At 49.5% G+C, this 18,779-nt stretch overlaps 1 protein-coding gene across 4 annotated transcripts in view; it reads left to right on the top strand.

Moving 5' to 3' along the window:
- tiam2a (TIAM Rac1 associated GEF 2a) overlaps window positions 1–18,027 on the top strand; it is a 65,376-nt gene extending 47,349 nt beyond the window's left edge. For all 4 annotated transcript variants that reach the window (XM_047014923.1, XM_047014932.1, XM_047014940.1 and 1 more), the window contains 12 exons: window positions 8,928–9,140; window positions 10,035–10,103; window positions 10,900–11,025; window positions 11,771–11,879; window positions 13,919–14,098; window positions 14,190–14,308; window positions 14,702–14,810; window positions 15,218–15,276; window positions 15,429–15,531; window positions 15,655–15,742; window positions 16,015–16,157; window positions 16,411–18,027. In XM_047014923.1, the coding sequence (XP_046870879.1) occupies window positions 8,928–9,140; window positions 10,035–10,103; window positions 10,900–11,025; window positions 11,771–11,879; window positions 13,919–14,098; window positions 14,190–14,308; window positions 14,702–14,810; window positions 15,218–15,276; window positions 15,429–15,531; window positions 15,655–15,742; window positions 16,015–16,157; window positions 16,411–17,129 (2,037 nt within the window). In that variant the 3' untranslated portion in view covers window positions 17,130–18,027. The remainder of the gene's footprint in view (window positions 1–8,927; window positions 9,141–10,034; window positions 10,104–10,899; window positions 11,026–11,770; window positions 11,880–13,918; window positions 14,099–14,189; window positions 14,309–14,701; window positions 14,811–15,217; window positions 15,277–15,428; window positions 15,532–15,654; window positions 15,743–16,014; window positions 16,158–16,410) is intronic.
- The last annotated feature ends 752 nt before the right edge of the window (window positions 18,028–18,779 follow it).

The raw sequence follows: 18,779 nt of genomic DNA, 5'->3' as shown, positions 1-18,779 counted from the left end.
GGAAAGCCTATTGACATGAAACTCTAGGCATTGACAGCATTGTGGTGAGAGATCTGCATTGCACCCGTATGACTTAGTGCGTCACATGCATCCCTGTTTTAACTTCATGTAACACAACCCTATTTTGACTATCCAGTTAGTCTATGGTCCTATATTACCACCCCTGTGGGGGAAAACATTAGAACAGGTATAGTCAGTACGAGACTGTTGAAGTTTGCATTACATTTATTCATTTAGCAGACACTTTTATCCAAAGCGACTTCCAAGAGATAGCTTTACAAAAGTGCATAGGTCACTGATCATAACAACGAGCCCCAAAACATTGTGGGTAGCCAAAACATGAAGCATACATTGTGAAAAACAAAATAAGTGCCAAAGGGAAGAACCACCAGAGCATGCCATAAACAAGTTACAATTAAACAACATGAACCTCAAAATGTGCAAGAGTGTACCTGTAGAAAAAGTGGTAGGAAATGAGAACGTGCTGTCCAGTCATGGGATGACTAGCTGCTCTGATCTCCTTGGTGGGTTGTGTTGTTTACAGCCTTTCTCTGTAGTAGCTGCTCTGAAGTCAGCTCAGAGGTGTGTCAGGGATGGACAGGCTCCAGTGTTTGCCCAGCGACTTGAAGGAGCCCCGTTGTGCTGGGATCTGCACTGCAGTACACTGCTGCCTCGCTCCGCTCTGCTCCTATCGGCTCGGCTCCTCTCGGCTCTGCTTTGCGCTGCTTTTTTCTGCTCAGGGCAGGGTGTTTAACTCTGCCATGTTCCAGCCTAGTGGGACTGCTGCCTAGGGGTGTGTGTGTGAGAGATGGAGGGGAAGGGGAGGAGGGGCTGGGAGAGGATTGGTGGGAGATGAGGGTGGGTGTTTGCGTGCACATAAGAGGAACAGACAATGTATGGGCCCTTGTGTGGCTCTGCAGCACAGACAGCAGGCACAGTAAACCCAGTCCAAGCACACACGCTGGGAAAGTGTCACCGGATGCTCAACGGCTGCCATCACGAACGGAGGAATTACATTTCACTGTCACCAGTCACTGCATGCGTGTGTTCCCTCGAGTGTAGACCGTGAGAAAAACAATCTAGTCGCCGGGCAGAAAATCGCCCATGTACAAGCATAGGTGTGACAGCGTGGCCTGAAAGTCAATTGAGATGGATGGGGAGGAAAGACTAATTTCAAACCTCTTGTCACAGCGTGTAATCACCTCCCTTGGAAGACTGACTGAATTTGATTAATTGGTCGGGTGCTTTCCAATTTGCTCATATTACACCAGCGAGCAGTGCCTGTGTATGTGTTTGTGAGTGTGTGTGTGTGTGTGTTCATGAGGGTGTGTGTCTGTGTGCATGTGGGACTGTGCTTACCCAGCAGTATTACTGACTGTTTACCAGTCTGTAGCAGGCCTTCCCAGGCCTGTGGCAGTCAGAGCTGATCAGTGTTTCGCACCGTCAGTCCATTATGGTCCTCGGGACGGGGATCATCATAGCTGCAGGAACGCCTGGTTCTGGTATGTTCTATGGCCATCATTCTAACCTGCTCTCTTATTGGCCAGGGGTTAATCATCATTCCTCAATAATGTTTGGTCCCATGCTTACACACACTCCAGCCCCCCTCCCAGGCTGGTTAGACAGATGGTGATGTGATCCCACTGGGAAATGTGTCAACATAAGACACTAATAGGCTGCCTGGTCCTGTAGTCAATGACACCTGGTGTCTGGCATTCATTCCATTACAGCTATAGTAACTATAGTTGGGATTGGGAACTTTTTTTGGGTTTCTGTTTTCTGTCACAGAGACCCTTTTCAACACTCAGTACTGTAACATGGTTAATCACCTGACAGTCTGTGGCCATGAATTATTTCATGCCTTTATTGAAACATATTTGATCAAGTTATGATGTGTAAATTTAGCAAGGCTTAAAGTGAGTGAAGAAGGCCTGTGCTACTGTTGCATGTCAGGGTAATGTATCCATCCTTCTGGACATGCTAATGACTGGGAAGATTACACCTCTTTACTGCCCCCAGAACATTAACTAAGAGCATTAAAGGGATTTTTATCTAAAGAGAGCAGTGGCCACACCCTCTTTAGCCCTGGTGACGCAGCTCAATTTCGTTGACTGGGTTTGTAGCTCTCCACAAAAAGACATTTTCTCCCATGAGCTACTTCTGGTAAAGCACTCAGCAGCATGTATGTGGTTCAAAGAAGCCTTGTGTTGGTGATGCATACTGTGGTTAGTGGGGAGTGCACAGGCAGATACGTGCCAGGCAGAGGGGTTTTCAAACAGTTCTTTTTAAGATGTAAATTATTGACCTCTTATACTAATGTAATATTTACTCTCAGCCTTCATGGCCTTAACAAGCAGGAAGGGCATGTTGTTTTGCCCATATCATCGTAGCCCCACAAAAACCTCCTACCTCCTTCCTTTCACAGAGGGGGGTCACCCCCAAACTCCCCTCTTTGTTTTTCTTTTTCTGTGTGTGTGTGTGTGTGTGTGTGTGCTCAGTGAGGGGTGCCGATGGTGATGACTAAGTCCACCAGCCACCATATGGTGGTGAGCAGGCTCATAATCTGGGCTTATTGCTGTGTGATCCTGGGCGCCTCAGTGCCTCGCCGCAGATAGACTTGTCGACAGAGCGACAGAGCAAGACAAAAAGAAGAAGAAAAGAAACGCAGAGGAAGTGGGATCCCCTCCGAGCCCAGGGCCCCATGGCTCGAGGCTAGTATCAGATGGCTGAGCGGGCGCCCCCGCTGCCCGTGGTGCCGGCCGCCCCTGCCGTGCCGCTGGAGGAGGAGCCGCGGCCGTGCGTCTACCTGACCACGCTGATCGAGCTGTTCATCAGGGAGCAGAGTCCGGCCGAGGCGGCCTGCTCCCTGCTGGCCATGTGCTGCTTCTGGCCCGGGGGCGGGCTGGAGGCGGAGGACAAGGACTTGTTCCTGGGCTCGGCACTGCTCACCCTGCGCCGGCTGCTCCGAGACAAGCTGGCACACCTGCTGGACAACATGGCCGTCTGCCTGGCCTGTGAGAAGGGCCCTGAGAGCCCCCGGCTCCTGGTAATTCAGCGGCGCTAAGCCCATCTTGTTGTCATACGAAGGGCTTTCAGGTGGACTAGTAGAGGTTGTGTCGCACCACCAGCCAAATGTGAAGGATAGCATTTGTGTTGGCATTGTTGAAGGTGAAGGTTTAGCAAGATGGCTGCTGTACTAAGAACAGTTCCCCCCCCCCTCTATCCTTGAGTGACAAACTTTGAAAACCAATGAAACCTTTGAAACGAATATCAGTGTGTCGCCGACAGTAGAATCATCCCACCTGCCTGTGTCCTCCTTGCCTAGAACCATCATGTCTACATGTGGACAGTCTCCCTGGCTGTCTCACCTGCCTCTCCCTTATTCCCAGTGCAGCGAGGGGGATGGAGGGGCAGCTGTTGTCTTTACGGCTCATGGTGCGTTATCTCTGGGGGCTGTCCTCTCCAGCCGGACTGAGGCCTCTTCCATCAGATGCTATCACGTCACCGCTGGCTGGCTGGAGGCGTCGCCTCTGTCTGCTCGATCACCTCTGTTTGTTTTATGTCAGGTCAGTGGGTGATACAGAGAGCAGAAGGTTGCTCTGTTACTGTGACACCCCCCGGGGAGGCTTGTCGTGAGGGTTCACGTCATGTGTGTAAAAGAAACTAACAACCTTTTACCTTTCTCTAGCCTTGGTTTTTATATTGGCTGTGAGTTATCGTACAACAGGTTCCTTTTTCATTGTAATTTTCTGTAATTCTGGTTATAGTGGATCTCAATTGCCTTTAGGGACTCTAAGGGAATGGGTTTTTAATCCGAGGGCGTTCCATTATTAAAACACGCTCTCAAAAGCTCCTAAGAGACTTTCTGGAATAATATTTGTTTGGGATTAATAATAAAAGGCGTAAATGGGAGTAGAACGACAGAAAGAACCGGAGGCCTCGTTCCTTCTATCCCTCCCTCCTTCTATCCCTCCCTCCATCCCTCCCCTCTTGTTTTTGATTTACGAGTGTGTCTTTATTTATTGAGCTTTGAAATGCGGACGGTAACATGGCACAATGGGCTTAAACTGGGGGATGAATCACCTCCACTGTGTGTGCTTCTATGCCACCGTGACAGGGCACTTTCCTGTGAGGAATTGTCCCAGCTCGCCCTAGGGACACCGTCTTTTTTACCCCCCCCCCCCCCCCACACACACAAGCATTCACATCTGTTTGTTTGTTTATTTTTGTAAAGAGACTTCTTCCGACTGGAGCGGGATGTGCTTTGGTTCAAGGGCGTTTCATCCGGAAAGTAGGCTGAGTTTTGGCATCTTAATGACTGGATCTTAATGTATGGGAGTGTGAGACTCGTCACTTTAGTATTCAGGGAACCGGGAAGTTTTACAGGACATGTTTTTCATTTTCAGTGTGTTTCGTATTGACCTCTAGTATTTGAAATGCAGTATGTTTCTGAAGCCTGGGTTTGTATGTGTGTGTGTAGTGTCTTGGTACCTATGCTCGGGCATATATGCATGGCAGAGAGAGAGGTGTTATTTCCAACACCTATGCCTCCAATGGAAAATATCTGGTTGGATTATCGCCCTATTTGGCATTCCTCAATGTTAATATGGGTGTATCCTAAACAGGCTGTTGTGACCTCACCTGGCAAGGTCTTACTGTCACTTCTCACAATTCTGAAGAGGGATCTGGTGTGTCTTAATACAGCCAGCTATATCGGTAAACAAGCAGCTAGTTACTTTATTAGTGTGAGGGCTTAGTGGTCAGTATTAGTGCGAGTCTAGGTGCCCTCTGTACTAGATACTGGAGCGGTAAGAGGCAGCAGGAACAGAGAGATGGCCCTGGAACCACTGTGGTATTGTTGAGGTCTGCTATTATGACCGCTAGTGTGGAATGTGTGGTCAGGGTTGACCTGCTGACCTGCTAAAGGTATTGTTTGATTGCAATTCTAATCCGATGGCTTGTTTTGGAGTGGACAGCCAGTCTGGAAGTGGTTTGGTTGTTCCCATGCCTCTTTTTCTCTCCTGTTTAATGTTCACATCATTTGGATGAGTTTAGCAGCGTCCCCTTCTCCCGTCCCAGTTCCAAACCTGTGGCCTTTTTAATCTGCATTCCAACCACACGCACAGATCTGTCATTACTACTGTCCCACATCAATCTCTGCAGTACCTCCTCTGATGGGAACAGATTATTATTCAACTTGATGAAGTTTATAGTCAATCCTGAGTTCATGCCAGCTTCCATCCAGCTCACTGTGTGACTGTTGTTTACCAGTGTTTACCAGCCGTGCCCCCACCCCCCTCCTCTCCACCTCTGAATGCCCCTGGTCAGCCCCAGCTGGTGTGACCCTGGCTCTGTCTGTAGGGCTGGCCGCCCCAGGCCAGAAGAGTCCTCATTGTATCGGTGCTATTGAGAGTCACGTGGAGCGGAGAGGGGGATGAGAGAGAGTGTGAGAATGAGAGAGGGTTGGAAAGAGAGACTGAGAGAAAATGTTTGTGTGTGTGTTGGTGAAAGAAAGGGAAAAAGCAGAGGATAGGAGGAAGGCTTTGTGTGTGTGTGTGTGAGTGAGAGAGAGATGGAGAGAGAGGAAAAGAAAAGCGAGGCAGACAGTAGCTGGGGGAGGAATTCCCCTCCGTATGCACAAGCCAAACGGTCCACTCCTGATTGATATGCAGATTAGCAGCACTGGCCAGCAGCAAGCAGTTTTGTGTGATCGAATGCCTCTGCTCACAGAACCCCAGGCCTGGGATCAATGCCTTGATCCCCCTCAACCCTAGAGGGGACAGGTGGGCTTGAGATTGAGGCTTCACTCCGGCCTTATGGAGACAGGAGAGGAGGACTACTGAGGAACACGAGGAGATATGAAGTGACGCTGAACGCGACGAGACTGATATTCCGACCGTGCCGACAGACCAAAGCAAGGAAAACAAGGACCAGTGGACCAATCGTAGGTCTTGGTAGCCTTGTCTAGTTCTAACCAGCGTAGCCTGGACCAGCGTAGCCCAGTCCCGGAGCCGGTCCGACATGCGTGGCTCCAGATCGGGCAGGCTGCACAGGAAGGGCTGCTCCCTGGTCCGCAGGACCCAGCGCCAGGCCACAGCGGCCTGGAGGCTCCTCTATAGACTGCTCTTCATGGTGAGTGACGGCCAGCCGGAGACGAGGCTTTCTCTCTTCCTGTTGTAATCGAGTCTCCGACGGAAGGAAATTATTAGTAAGGTTTCAGTCATCCCGCTCAGCTGTATAATGTCTGTATAAAGTCATTTTCCTAAGTGTACGAGCGTAATTCTCCTTTAGCAGGGAGTGAATAAAAAAAGTGGAATTGGATTTGAATCGACCCACGACTAGTTCGAGGAGAGGCATTGGACCTTGCAGAGGAAGAGAAAGAGAGGGAGGAAAAAGAGAGAAGGGGATAAGAGGAAGGAAGAAAAATATTCATGGTGAGCCCATTCGAGAGTGGCGGAGGCTCTGTCAGAGGGAGGAATGTTAGCCCTAACCTGTGTCGAACAGGAGCATGCTTTACTGGGATAGAAACTGTTGTTCTATCAGCTTAGGGCTTAGCTTTGCCGTTCACCGTCAGGGAGGTGAACATGTCTGTGTGAATGCTCCCGTACATAGCAAGGCATGTGTGGCGATGCTGATGTTCCCAGTGTGTGGCCATCGAAATGAATCTGTGTTCGACTGTATCTTCCTTTCTACAGACGCTTGTGGTTGTCTAGTCAGAGCAGCCTGGAGGTTCCCAGTGTGTTGTATAAACGGGGAGAGGCTTGGCAGTAGCGTGAAGAGACAGGAAATGCAGACAGGAGCTGTCAAGCGCTACTGTAATATGAAGGCACAATTCCTGACTGGGGCTGTTGAAATCTGCTTGTCTTTTTTGGTGTTTTTTTTTTGTTCGGGCTCTGAGCTTTTCTCGTGCTTTCCCAGCTCCTAATTGGATATTTGGGTAAGCTGTCAAGCTCAGCGCTGGCGGTGCGTGCTGGTCGGATTGTTGTGAGGCAAAGTGATACCTGAGTCATGTCTGCTTCTGCACCCCCACACCTCCGCCTCCGGTCATGCACAAGTGCAGCCACCCCTCCCCCTCCTCCCTTAATACGTCTGAGAATCGTCACCCAATCCTGTCTGCGTGGGGGAAATCCTGTGTGTGTGTGTGTGCGTATTAAGCTCTGCTTGCGTCGTGTGCGGCCCCCCTCCGAGCGCCCGCTACCCCCCCCCCCCCCCCAGACTGCAGCCGAATCAACAGCAGCACAGAGCCCAGCACAATTACTGTTATCTGTCTTCACAAGGCATCTCCTCTCCTGGTGATTCTGCTTCAGGGTATTTGATTAATATGTCAACATGATATCCTTCAACCTTCCTCCCTCCTTGAGCCTCTCTCTTAGTCAACTCGGTCCACTGGATACGTGTCGCGTGGGGGAGGTGGTGTGTGCGTCAGAGTTCAGTACCATCGGTGTGGTTCTCCCAGTGCAGACCTCTTGAGTGTTTCAGTCTCATAAGTCCTAATGATGAGCCTTTCTAGTAAGACCCCTGGAGTATCGCTGGGTGGGCTCTGCTTTAGAGGCCCATGTCTGCACGGGGGCTTGCTTCCAGAAGCTGTGACTCATACACTGACCCCCCCCCCCCCCCACACACACACACACACACACACACACACATACACACACACACAGATATACACGCACAGTTTGTCTGGAGAGAACTCTCCCTAAGATTAGTATTGAGGCAGCTTTGGCACCCTGTCTCCTCACTGTCCATGCTTTCATTAGTTGATGAGCTGCTGGCTACAGACAAGACTATTGCTCTAAGTGTGCATGCCTTATATACAGTATGTCTATATACAGTGTGTCTTTTCATTAGACTCAGGAGCCTGTGACTCAGTCACTCAGGCATTTATCTGGAAGGTGTTGTGTATGAGTGTGTCGCTTGTTTGCCTGCTTGTCTGTATGCTGTTGCTGTGCAATCACACTTGATAGACAATATTTAGAATCAACCCTTATGTATAGACTGTATTTACACACCCTCACTCTCTCACACACACACACACACACACACACACACACACACACACACACACACACACACACACACACACACACACACACAGCATAGTGCTGAGCAGCTTTTCTGCCAGTGCCGGCATGACAGACAGGCAGCTCTCCCACAGCGCTCTTCCTCTTCCTCCTGCGCTTGTCATTACTGCCCCCCACTCCCCCCATTCAACCCAGAAGCCAATCACAGCCCCACCATCATCCAACACGTCTACAAGTCTCTGATACCCATGTCTACTTAGCGTTGAAAAGTCATACTGTAAGCTGTGGTTTGACCATGTTCTACGTCTATCAGCTCGACTTGTCAAACCCATAATAGCTATGTCGGGATCTTAGTTGTGATTGGTTTGTGTGATGGATTGGTCCCTGGGTTTGATATTATGCAGGGGTTGTATGTTAATGTAATATGATTGTCATTCATACTGTATGTTCAGCAGTGGTCAAAGTAAGCCCCATAAGAAGACCCTTTCAATGTAACATGCAGTTATATAACTGAGGGTCTGTGTGCTCTGCTATTAGCCTTAGTGCTGCACTGCAGGGTTCACTATAGGTTTCCAGTCATTAAGAGCATATGATTGAGGGTGAGGAAACAGAATTCCATAGGAGGCTGTTGAGGACGTAGGCTGCCTCCTGTGTGGTGTACAGTACAGGAGACCCATGCCGGCTGCGACCCGATGGCCACAGCCACAGGATCTGGCCCTCTGACATCACAACGAGCTCAGAACAGCTCATTGCTACTTCATAACTGGTCACACCTTCCTCATAACTGGTCATAACTAGCTCAAGGCTGGTCCATCTCCTGTGCTCCACCCAGGCATCGTAAACATCCATCCTTCTTCATCACGCACCTTCACCTTCTCCCCTATGTCTCTCTGTCGCCCCCTGTAGAGCGTGGACACAGTGTGCACCCTCTACCACAGCTTCCAGGACGGATCAGGGTCTGGGGGCTTGATGGAGGGCAACAAAGATCCTCAGGGCCATGGCCAGGGCCAGGGGGGAGAGGCCAACCTGCTTAGACCCTGTCCCCGGCACATGAGCGCCACCGACAGACTCTGCAAGGTCATCCAGGAGCTGGTGGACACAGAGAAGTCCTACGTCAAGGTGAGAGTGCTGTTGTGGTTATGCGCCTAAAGGGGATGATGGCCAGGGGGCTGGGTTCCTGAGCTGAAGCCCTGTTAGAGGCTTGAGTGTCAGGGCCAACCTTATGGGCTTGGATCCTCGGATGGCCTTTGTTTAGCTGTGGTCTGTGTGGGAGGGGGGGGGGGGGGGATCAGAGGCTTCTCCTCCAGAGCCTTGTCATTGTTTATATCCCTGGCTCATCACGCTCTCTCACATCACTCTGCTCCCACACAGTTCAAGTTGCTAGCTCAACCTTTTATTCGCCGGCGAACATTAAAGAGCTCCGCGATGATCCGCTCCTTGTCTCTCCAGTAATGCGAGTCAGAGGAGACGCCTCATTATCCTATAGCTCATATCCCCCTCTCTCTCTCTCGTCTTATTTAGCTCCCCTACACTCTCTTCTTGCTTGATGTCTCTGTATCTCTTTTCATTATCCTCTCTCTCTCCCTCTCTTCTGTTTTCCGACGGTGATTTGTAGTAGTGAGGAGAGGAGAATGCCTTCCCAGCGTCCTTTGCTGCTGATGCTGCGGCGTCTGCGACGAGCCATTTGTCTGTGATGTGCTGCGATAGCGTGGCTAGCCTGGCTGGGTTGGGGGGGTATAGTTATATCATTACATGCAGGCAACCCCAGTCCCCTAAATCAGACTAATGAGAATATATCCAGTGAAGCTGCTGCTGCGTTAAAGCTTTGAAACGGAGAGATAGGAAGAGAAGAAAGGAGGAAGTGGTGGAATAAAGAATGACAAAAATGAGAGGAGCGGCATAGAGGTTCGATGTAGCCGAGGGACTTTAGAATGTGAGTGGCAGTGTTGTTATGCTTTTCCTGTCATTGACCCTCCCCCCCCCCCCCATCCCTCTCTCTCTCTCTCTGTGTAGGACTTGGAGTGTCTGTTTGAGATCTACCTGAAGCCACTGCAGAATGAGACCTTCCTCACCCTGGACGAGGTAGGAGATGGAGAGAGAGAGGCTTGTTGTGGAAGGAATGGCCGTTGAAGGGTGGTGGGCTCTCTCCTTTATTATAGCCTGGCTCACTAAAGGACACATTTGCATTGTCCTGTCATGACCTTGTGGCTTCCCATGAGACATGCACACACGTACACACACACACACACACACACACACAAGAACTGAAGGACATATGTTTTCTTGGCAGATCTTACCTCTTAATTACCAACGTCGACAAATGCTTCATGTATACTGAAGTTATTCAGCGGTAACTCCTTCACCTCAAATTAGCATTCCATCTGTGTCACCCATGTGCTCGTCGCAGTTTTTTCTGGGAGCTTCCTTGGTTGTAGCCAGGGAACGCTAACTGCGCTAATGACCTCAGACTAGCCTCGCACACAGCTCTCAGCCTGACCTCTCCCAGGACAGATCCATCGAGCAGTGGGGCAAATTAAAAGCCCATTAACGGACTGTAGGACATGTCCAGGCGCCGAGGAGACAAGGTTATGTCACCACGAACAGCGTTTAATGAAGGTCTGCATAGGAGAGTGAGAGGGGGGAGAGGAGAGAAGAGAGAGCAGGAGGGAGAGGGAAACAAGGGGAGATTGAGATGTGGACTGTCCCTAGGTGCCTCTCCGACAGCTGTGGTCCTGAGTGACTGACTGTCTGATTGCTGTTCAGACAGCGCTCTCGCTGACAAGTCTCTGTCACATCCTTTTTTCTTATCTTTCCGTCTGCCCTCTCTCACCCTACCTCCCTTTTCCCTCTCCTCCTCGTCCCCCTCCCTCTCCTCCAGATGGACAGTCTGTTCGGCAGTTTGCCAGAGATGTTGGACTTCCAGAGGGTCTTCCTGCAGACGCTGGAGGAGAGGATTGCTTCTTCTCCAGACTTCAGCACCCTGGAGACCCCCATGCAGTTTAAGGTACGCACACATACTAATGCATCCAGACACACAAATATATGCATAGACGACCTGGATCCTACAGACATTGACGCATGTTCTCACTCTGTGAGAAAGAACCAGCCTGATATGAACAGGAGGATAAGATCCATGCAAGACTTTGGGCTTTAAAGCATCAGGCCTTTGCAAACCCAGCATATACAAATGACTGTGTCGGTGAATATGAGCTGTTGACATCCAGAGTGTCCTGGCGCACCTAGACACATATTCATTATTGAAGAGATGTCACAGCTGCACGCGTGGCTGATTTAAAGCATTGACACAACAACCAGCGAGGGTCTATTGATTTTGTGAGTTGACCAGGGAGAATGGTGTCTTGATAAAGGGGCCTGTGTACAGGGGCAAGGGGTATGTGTGAACGGGGGTAGGATGGGGGCTTTTAAAACCAGTCCCCAAAGACTGAGGCAAGGTAGGTCAGGCTGTGCCTTTCCATGTTCACACTTTCTTTCTCTTTCTCTCCCTCATCTCTCTCTCTTGTGTGCTCTGTCACCATCCACCTCTTTTTCCTATTCTGCCTCGCACTCCTACTTTCATCACCCTCCCCTTCGCACTTCTCACCCTCACTCTCTCCTTCCTCCTTTTATTCCCTCTCTCTTTCTCTCTTCCATTCCTCCCTGTCTCTTTTCTCCTTCCTTCTCTCTTTCTCTTTCTCTCTCTTTCTGTCTCTCGCTCTCTCTCATCTCCCTCCTTCTTTCTGTGTTTGCAGAAGCTGCTGTTCTCTCTAGGGGGCTCGTTCCTGTACTATGCCGACCACTTCAAGCTCTACAGTGGCTTCTGTGCCAACCACATTAAAGTCCAGAAAGTTCTGGAAAGAGGTATGGCTCTTCTCTCTCCTCTGCCAAATCTCTCTCACACACACTGCAGGCACTCTGTCTGAATTACATGCTAGGTTTGCCCCCTTTTGGTTAACGCATCAATTATGTACAATATGAAATGTTCTTGAGTGTAACTGCTACTGGTGAGGTGCAGTGATGCCTCTTCACATCAACCACCTCTCATCTCTCTATTTCTCGTCTGACTCACATGAGCCACTAATGATCTCCGCGCGTGCCAAGGCTTCATGGCGTTAAAGCGAGATTCTACATTTCCTCAATAAGCGCTAAATGCTAACTGGTATAGTTTGTCTCCTAGTATAGCACTAACTAAGCTAGGTGTATATTGAGCCCATTGAACTTTGACAGGATAATAACTTTGAACATCCCTGCAAGTGTATGACAGTGAATACATTCTGAAGGTGATTTATGCCTGCATTGTGTAAAGTGGGCAAACTGCCCGGTGCAGGATAAATGGGTGGGGTGGGGGGGGGGGAGAGGAGTGGTGGGGGGGGGAGACAATTGCTCTGCCTGCAAGGGGGAGGGGAAATTTCATCCATGTGCCTCTTTAAAGTTGTCCCATTACAAGATTTGTCTGGGGGTGGAGTTGGTTTCTAGGAGCGGCTAGTGGGATTGGCTTATAATGGTGCTGTGTGGGGAGAGTCTGGCAAGCACCCGGCCTTGTGTCTCTGATGGCTGAGAATCCACCGGAATAAGGAACAACACAGCAAACACACGATTTCTAATGGTGCACTGCAGCATCCACAGTACGCATAGTGGGAGGGGTATAGATCAGTTGTAAAGCATTTGACTGCAGATCAAGATGATGCAGGTTCGAATTCCCTTGGGGAAATTTGCTTGGGGGAAAATAATCTGCTAAATAAACAGATACATTTCTGTGAGAATTGTAGTATTAATCACCAGCACAGCTCAATACAGTGGGGTACTGTACACTGACAGGATAATTATCAACGGTTCACATACATACATGTACATACATAAATGTATACAATTATATATATTATTTGTTAAATCCTGGAAATAGGAACAGTAAAGACACGCACACACAGGACATACTACAGTACATAATAAACTGTGGCCACAGGGCAGAGATGGTATAGTACACAAGTGACTGTACAAGACAGTGGCAATGACCTTGTAACAGCTATCAATGTCTAGCATTAATGAAAATAAATGACAGTATTAAAGAGTGAGAGAATGGTGGGTGTAGGAGGGGAGGTGCTGGGACTGGGGTAGACCAGTAGGCGTAGGGATGAAAGACATGGCACTGCAGTTACATGTAGAGCAGAGTGCAATACAACTCCATCTGGCTTGAACTCACCACGGTGTGACTAGTGACAGTCAGAACCTTTCATAATTACATGTTTCTTCTCTCTCGCTCTCTCTCTCTCTCTCCCCTCCTTCTCTTCTCTTCTTCTGCGTCGTGCCAGGCCCAGGCAGTGCGCAGATTTTTTCTGTTTACCCGTTTATTCGTTAATTGCCTGCCAATTACTCTACCAAGTTCAATGCGGCTGCCTGTCTGCAGCTCCGGGTGCTATAATTAATACCTTAATGGATTCCCTCAGTAGCTGCATAAAAACACACCGAGGTCACGCGGCCCCAATCAACTGTCACGACAGATAGCTGTAGTAAAGCCTTATGACGAAATGGATAAAAATCCTGTCACCTAATATTGATTCGCGTTACATGTAGTGCGTGGTGAGATGAAGCAATTGGAGGTGCGCTGTGGTTGTTGTTGCTGTCTGTGGCTCGAGCAGATGGCTAGGCTGCTACTCTTCATGTCAACAGCCATGTTTTACAGTATCTGCAGTGAAGTGTTGCCATTTTTACTGCAGTGGTCATGCGAGGGTGAGGAATAGCTTCTACTGCCCCCTGGTGGAGCAAGGATACTGCACCAACCAGCAGAGCTGCTTGGTCCAAACCCAGTACGACCATTAAGCAGAAACCAACCAGGGTGTGAATCCAGTCACTGACGGCAGACTGTACGCTAAAGTCTTCATGTTTTAACTTTTCATCCGTAGCCAAGACGGACCGGGCTTTTAAGGAGTTTCTGGACGCGAGGAACCCGACCAAGCAGCACTCGTCCACCCTGGAGTCGTACCTGATCAAGCCGGTCCAGCGGGTGCTCAAGTACCCCCTGCTGCTGCGGGAGCTGGTGTCGCTCACAGACGCAGACAGCGAGGAGCACTACCACCTGACTGGTAGGCAGGACCGCCCTACCCTGCTCCCAGACAACCTGGCCTGGCCTTAACACACGCACACTCAAACTGTCCCGTGCCCTTGTCCCCTCAGAGGCCCTGAAGGCCATGGAGAAGGTGGCCAGCCACATCAACGACATGCAGAAGATCTACGAGGACTACGGCTCTGTGTTTGACCAGCTGGTAGCGGAGCAGAGCGGCCACGAGAAGGAGGTACGTTACTCAGCCCTCATCAAGCCCACGGATGGAGCGATTAATACATTATCTTAAGTACTCTGATCTTCTCAAATAAATCTTAGATCTTCGTCAGCTCAGATCTGTAAACATATGCTCCACTCCATGCTTTCCTGCCCTCTTAACTATTTGACTAGGTTATTCTATCATTAATACAGTATTTTACATTATAATATTCATAAAACTCATGGGGAATTAAATGGCATTACTCTGCTTGTGAACATCTAGTCATAAATAATAAACATTCTCTGCATAGGAAACACTTGTTTCGTACGCTTGTTTGCTTACTGCTTAATATAGCCATAAAACACTGATGCGTACATCCAGTTGTCAGCAGCACTGACTTCCCCCCCTCCTCCTCCTCCTCACCAGGTAACTGAGCTGTCCATGGGGGAGTTCCTCATGCACTCGTCAGCGGCCTGGCTCAACCCCCACCCCTCCCTGGGCCGCATGAGGAAGGACCCCGAACTGACCGTGTTTGGTGAGTGAGCCGCTGCTGCATCGTGGGAAAATGAGTTCCCCTTGCCGGAGCCAAAGGCTCTAACTTGGCAGACTCCCTGTAAAATTCCACATACTGGCCATAGCTGATTGGATTGGCTTCAGACTTGAAGGCCAAACACAGTTTGAATAATTCGCTCATTTTAATGGCTCATACATTATGATGCAACATCATTCTACACTTTGCATTATGTTTATAGACTCATATTTTTCATCAGAAATGTTTGTCAAAGCTAAGTTGCAGTGTCAAACACACACTGTAGAAGTGAGTGGGTGCAATGCCAATATGCTGTGGAAAGCTCCCACATCTGAAGAGCTTGTGAAGTGCTGGATGGCTACTGTACGTTCTCCCAGTTCAGTCTCAACATCTCGTGTCGATTCTCTCCTCAGTGTTCAAAAAGGCAGTGATACTGGTCTACAGGGAGAGTAACAAGCTGAAGAAAAAGATGGTGAGCCCTCTCTCCCCCTCTCTCTTATCTCACTCTCATCTCACTCTCTTCCTCTTCCCCCCCACCCTCTGCTTTCATCATTCTTGAAGCTTTGATGCCCCTCTTTAATGCCGATCTCTCACCATCATGGTTGGTTGTTTGTGTGTGTGTAGACCACCGCTCGCTCCACACACTCCCATGGAGATCTGGACCCCTTCAAGTTCCGCTGGCTCATCCCCCTCTCCTCACTGCAGATCCGGCTTGGCAACGCTGCAGGTGAGTGGGAAAACTCAACTCCAAATACACACACACACAAACTCGATTCTACCTTCTGGCACATCCCTTCTGATTTGAAACCATGTTAAGACTTCCTGATTTTAAAGTATCTCCTCCTCTCAGGAACAGAGACCAACTGCATCTGGGAGCTGATCCACACCAGGTCCGAGCTGGAGGGCAGACCAGAGACAGTGTTCCAGCTGTGCACCAGGTGAGAGGGGGAGCAGGGCTTCATCACTCCTAATGATGAGCACTCCTCAAGACACCGCAGGCAGAAGGGAAAGGACTGGGATTGATAGTACTGAGCGTAGTCAAGTCATCCGTCATGAAACTCCAGGTGGGAGCCTGGGTGGGATTTCCATCTGCCACGGGATACACCTTGCAAACGTAGGGTTTAGAGTTGGGTGTTTGGGTGTGTAGATTCTGGAGAGCAGAGACTGTCCTCGTCGAGCATGATTTGAAACACACCTGCCCCCTCCACAGTGTCCCGGAGTGCAAGGTGAACATCATCAAGGTCATTCGCTCCATCCTCCGGGAGAACGTGCGGAGGAACCTCTCTGGAGAGAGGGGCGGTAAGGAGCGCCTGGTGCCCCTGCGCAGCACCGTGCCCTCTTCAGCCAGAATAGGTGAGCCACAAGCCAAGGAAGTGTGAAATGTGGACTGATCCTTTGATTGTGAGAAATGGTGTTGGTGGAACAGGTTTTAACTGGTATTGTCATACCATAGGATATATGGATGCTGTTTTGTCTGCTTTTTGCTGTGGGTCTTGTGTTTCACTTTAACACAACCACGTTTTAAAGTGCCTAGTCGTTTGTTTATTTGTTGCTTATTGTGTCTTGTCTTGGTGGCCATGTTTGAACATCTTTCCTTCATCTCCAGGTTCCTCCAGAGCCTCCTGGCTGTGTAAGCAGCCCCTGCTGGACCTTTCTGCCCAGGGCGGCAGCCTCAAACCAGGACCGCCCGACTCCGACGAGGGCAGCCAGAGCAGCAGTGCCCCCAGCTCCTCCGGAGGACCCCTCACGGCAAGCACCTTCTCCCCCACCTCCTCCGACCCCAGGTCTCTGCCCCCCAGGCAGTCCTGGTCGCGGGGCTCTAGACGCGGCCGCCCCCAACCGGCCTCGTTAAAGGAATCGGACATCCTGAGCGACGAGGGCGACGACGACGAGGAGTTCAGCGAGGCCGGCGGGAGGCGCAGGGAGAGCCAAGGGAGCGCGTCCCCCACCAGTGCCATCGAGGCCCAGTTCCTCCAGCTGAAGCTCTCTGAAGAGGTGGCGTCCAGGCGCGCTCAGGCCCCCCGCGTCCAGCCAGAGGGCGCGGAGGTGGACACGCCCGAGAGCCAGCCCAAGCTGATGCGAGGCCACTTCAACCCGGTCAAGAGGAAATGCAGCAGCAGCTTCCGGCGTAGCCAGGGGGCGCTGCTGAGCATGAAGGAGCACAGCAGGTCGTTGGACAGCCAGGCGGATGGAACAGGGGCGGTGGACCTCAATACCCTGCTGGAGAGGGAGTTTAGTGTTCAGAGCTTGACCTCGGTGGTCAACGAGGACTGTTTCTATGACCCCGGAGAGAGTACAGACACAGGCAGTGCCCCCTCCTCTTAGGGTCAAGGATGCAGGTGGAGCGAGAAGAGAGTGCAGGGTACACAGATCCAAACGAATGTTTTGCCCCTGCCACCGGGGAAGGGAAACCCCAGTTTCCAGGGTTGTGTTGCGCCTCAGCTGTGTGTGTGCGTGTGTGTAGTAAACACGCCCACCACCCTGCTACTGTACGCCCAGGTGGGACTGGATATTCTGATGGATGCCTTCTGGCCCAGAGACATGTCCCCCCCCCTACCCCCCGAGAGGCAGGGAGAGGTAGGTGACTCTGTTCTGGTGATAATGACTGCAATGAATCTGGTGAGCGCTGATGCACAGCTAAGCCCCTCCCAGCTCGGTGGGTGTCTCTGCGCTTCTCTCCACTCCAGAGCAATGCATCTCAATATTCTAGAGAGGATTTCTCTTCGCTCCCTCTCCACTCCATCATTGATTGGTAATAAAGTATGTTCAGGTCTATTCTATTAAACTCAATTTCCTGATCTAAAAATGTTATAAAAGGCCAATAAAAAGCAGGATGTTGACAGGAAATGTGCCCTTAAAGTAGTACCAATGAAGGAAATGAGGCTGAGAGTAGAGCAAGCCACCAGTGATGATTGAGACCCACCCCAAGAACTGTGCTTCTACCCAGACTTCCTGCCAGACAGGATGTCTGTTAGAATGGACGGACATTGATTTTATTGTGACTATGCCTTGCTGTATTTTGTGCACTAAGTACACTGTTTGCCTACATATTTGAAACCTCTTTTCTATTTGTTCATCTTGGGTCTTTGTCATTTTTAAAATAAATTTGTATTTATTGATTACTGTTTTATTGCTGAGAGGAGCAACTATTGGGTGAAGGCTTGAATTGTCGATGGGAAGTTGGCCCATCTGGAAAAAAGACATGCAAAAAAAAAAAAAAACATGCAATACAGTGTGATTAATTTCCACATTCTTTTAAATGGAAGTGGAAGCTGTTCTCGCTAGCTTGTGATGTACACATACCAACGGCATCTTTAAGATAAAACTGCATGATGGAATTGAAAATGTGTGCAGACCCAATTTCCACAATGTCTCTTTTCTATGTTTGTATGTTTCTTGTACATTCAAATTAATTTACAGTACAGATAACATTTCATCATTTACTCTTTCACATACTTGACATTGTACAGGTAGAAATGGCAATAAATATGATTTCTGGTACCACATTCGGTAGGGGATATTTTGTACTTATTTGACATCACATGGTTGTGAGGTAATTTAAAAACGTACTATCCTACTGTGTCCCCTCTTGAACTCCACTGTAAGAATGCCTTTCAAATGCTAGCATACCAATGAATGTGAATGGCCCCCCTTTTTCTCATGGAATTGTTTTTTATAAATAAAAGTTTTTTTTATCTGTGAAATACTGTCCTGTGCGTCATAATTTCACCCGTTTTTTCAAAGCCTGCGTTGCGTTGGCTTTGAGCCTTGATTTTTCCATGGAGTCATCATTGCATTGACAGGTATTGCAGAAATAAGATGAAAGTTTTGTTTTATTTCTAGCTCTATCCCTAGGCAAGGCTTGCCACTTGTCGTTGACGGGCTGTCAAAAACCAAATGGAGACTCCTTGTAGTTCGACCACAGAACAGGCGTCTATTTTATGCATAATTAGTGACAAGCAGGACAGTGCAGCA

The sequence above is a fragment of the Hypomesus transpacificus genome, chromosome 3, assembly GCF_021917145.1.
Source record: "Hypomesus transpacificus isolate Combined female chromosome 3, fHypTra1, whole genome shotgun sequence".
NCBI lineage: Eukaryota > Metazoa > Chordata > Actinopteri > Osmeriformes > Osmeridae > Hypomesus > Hypomesus transpacificus.
This window is presented reverse-complemented; position numbering and strand designations above follow the sequence as displayed.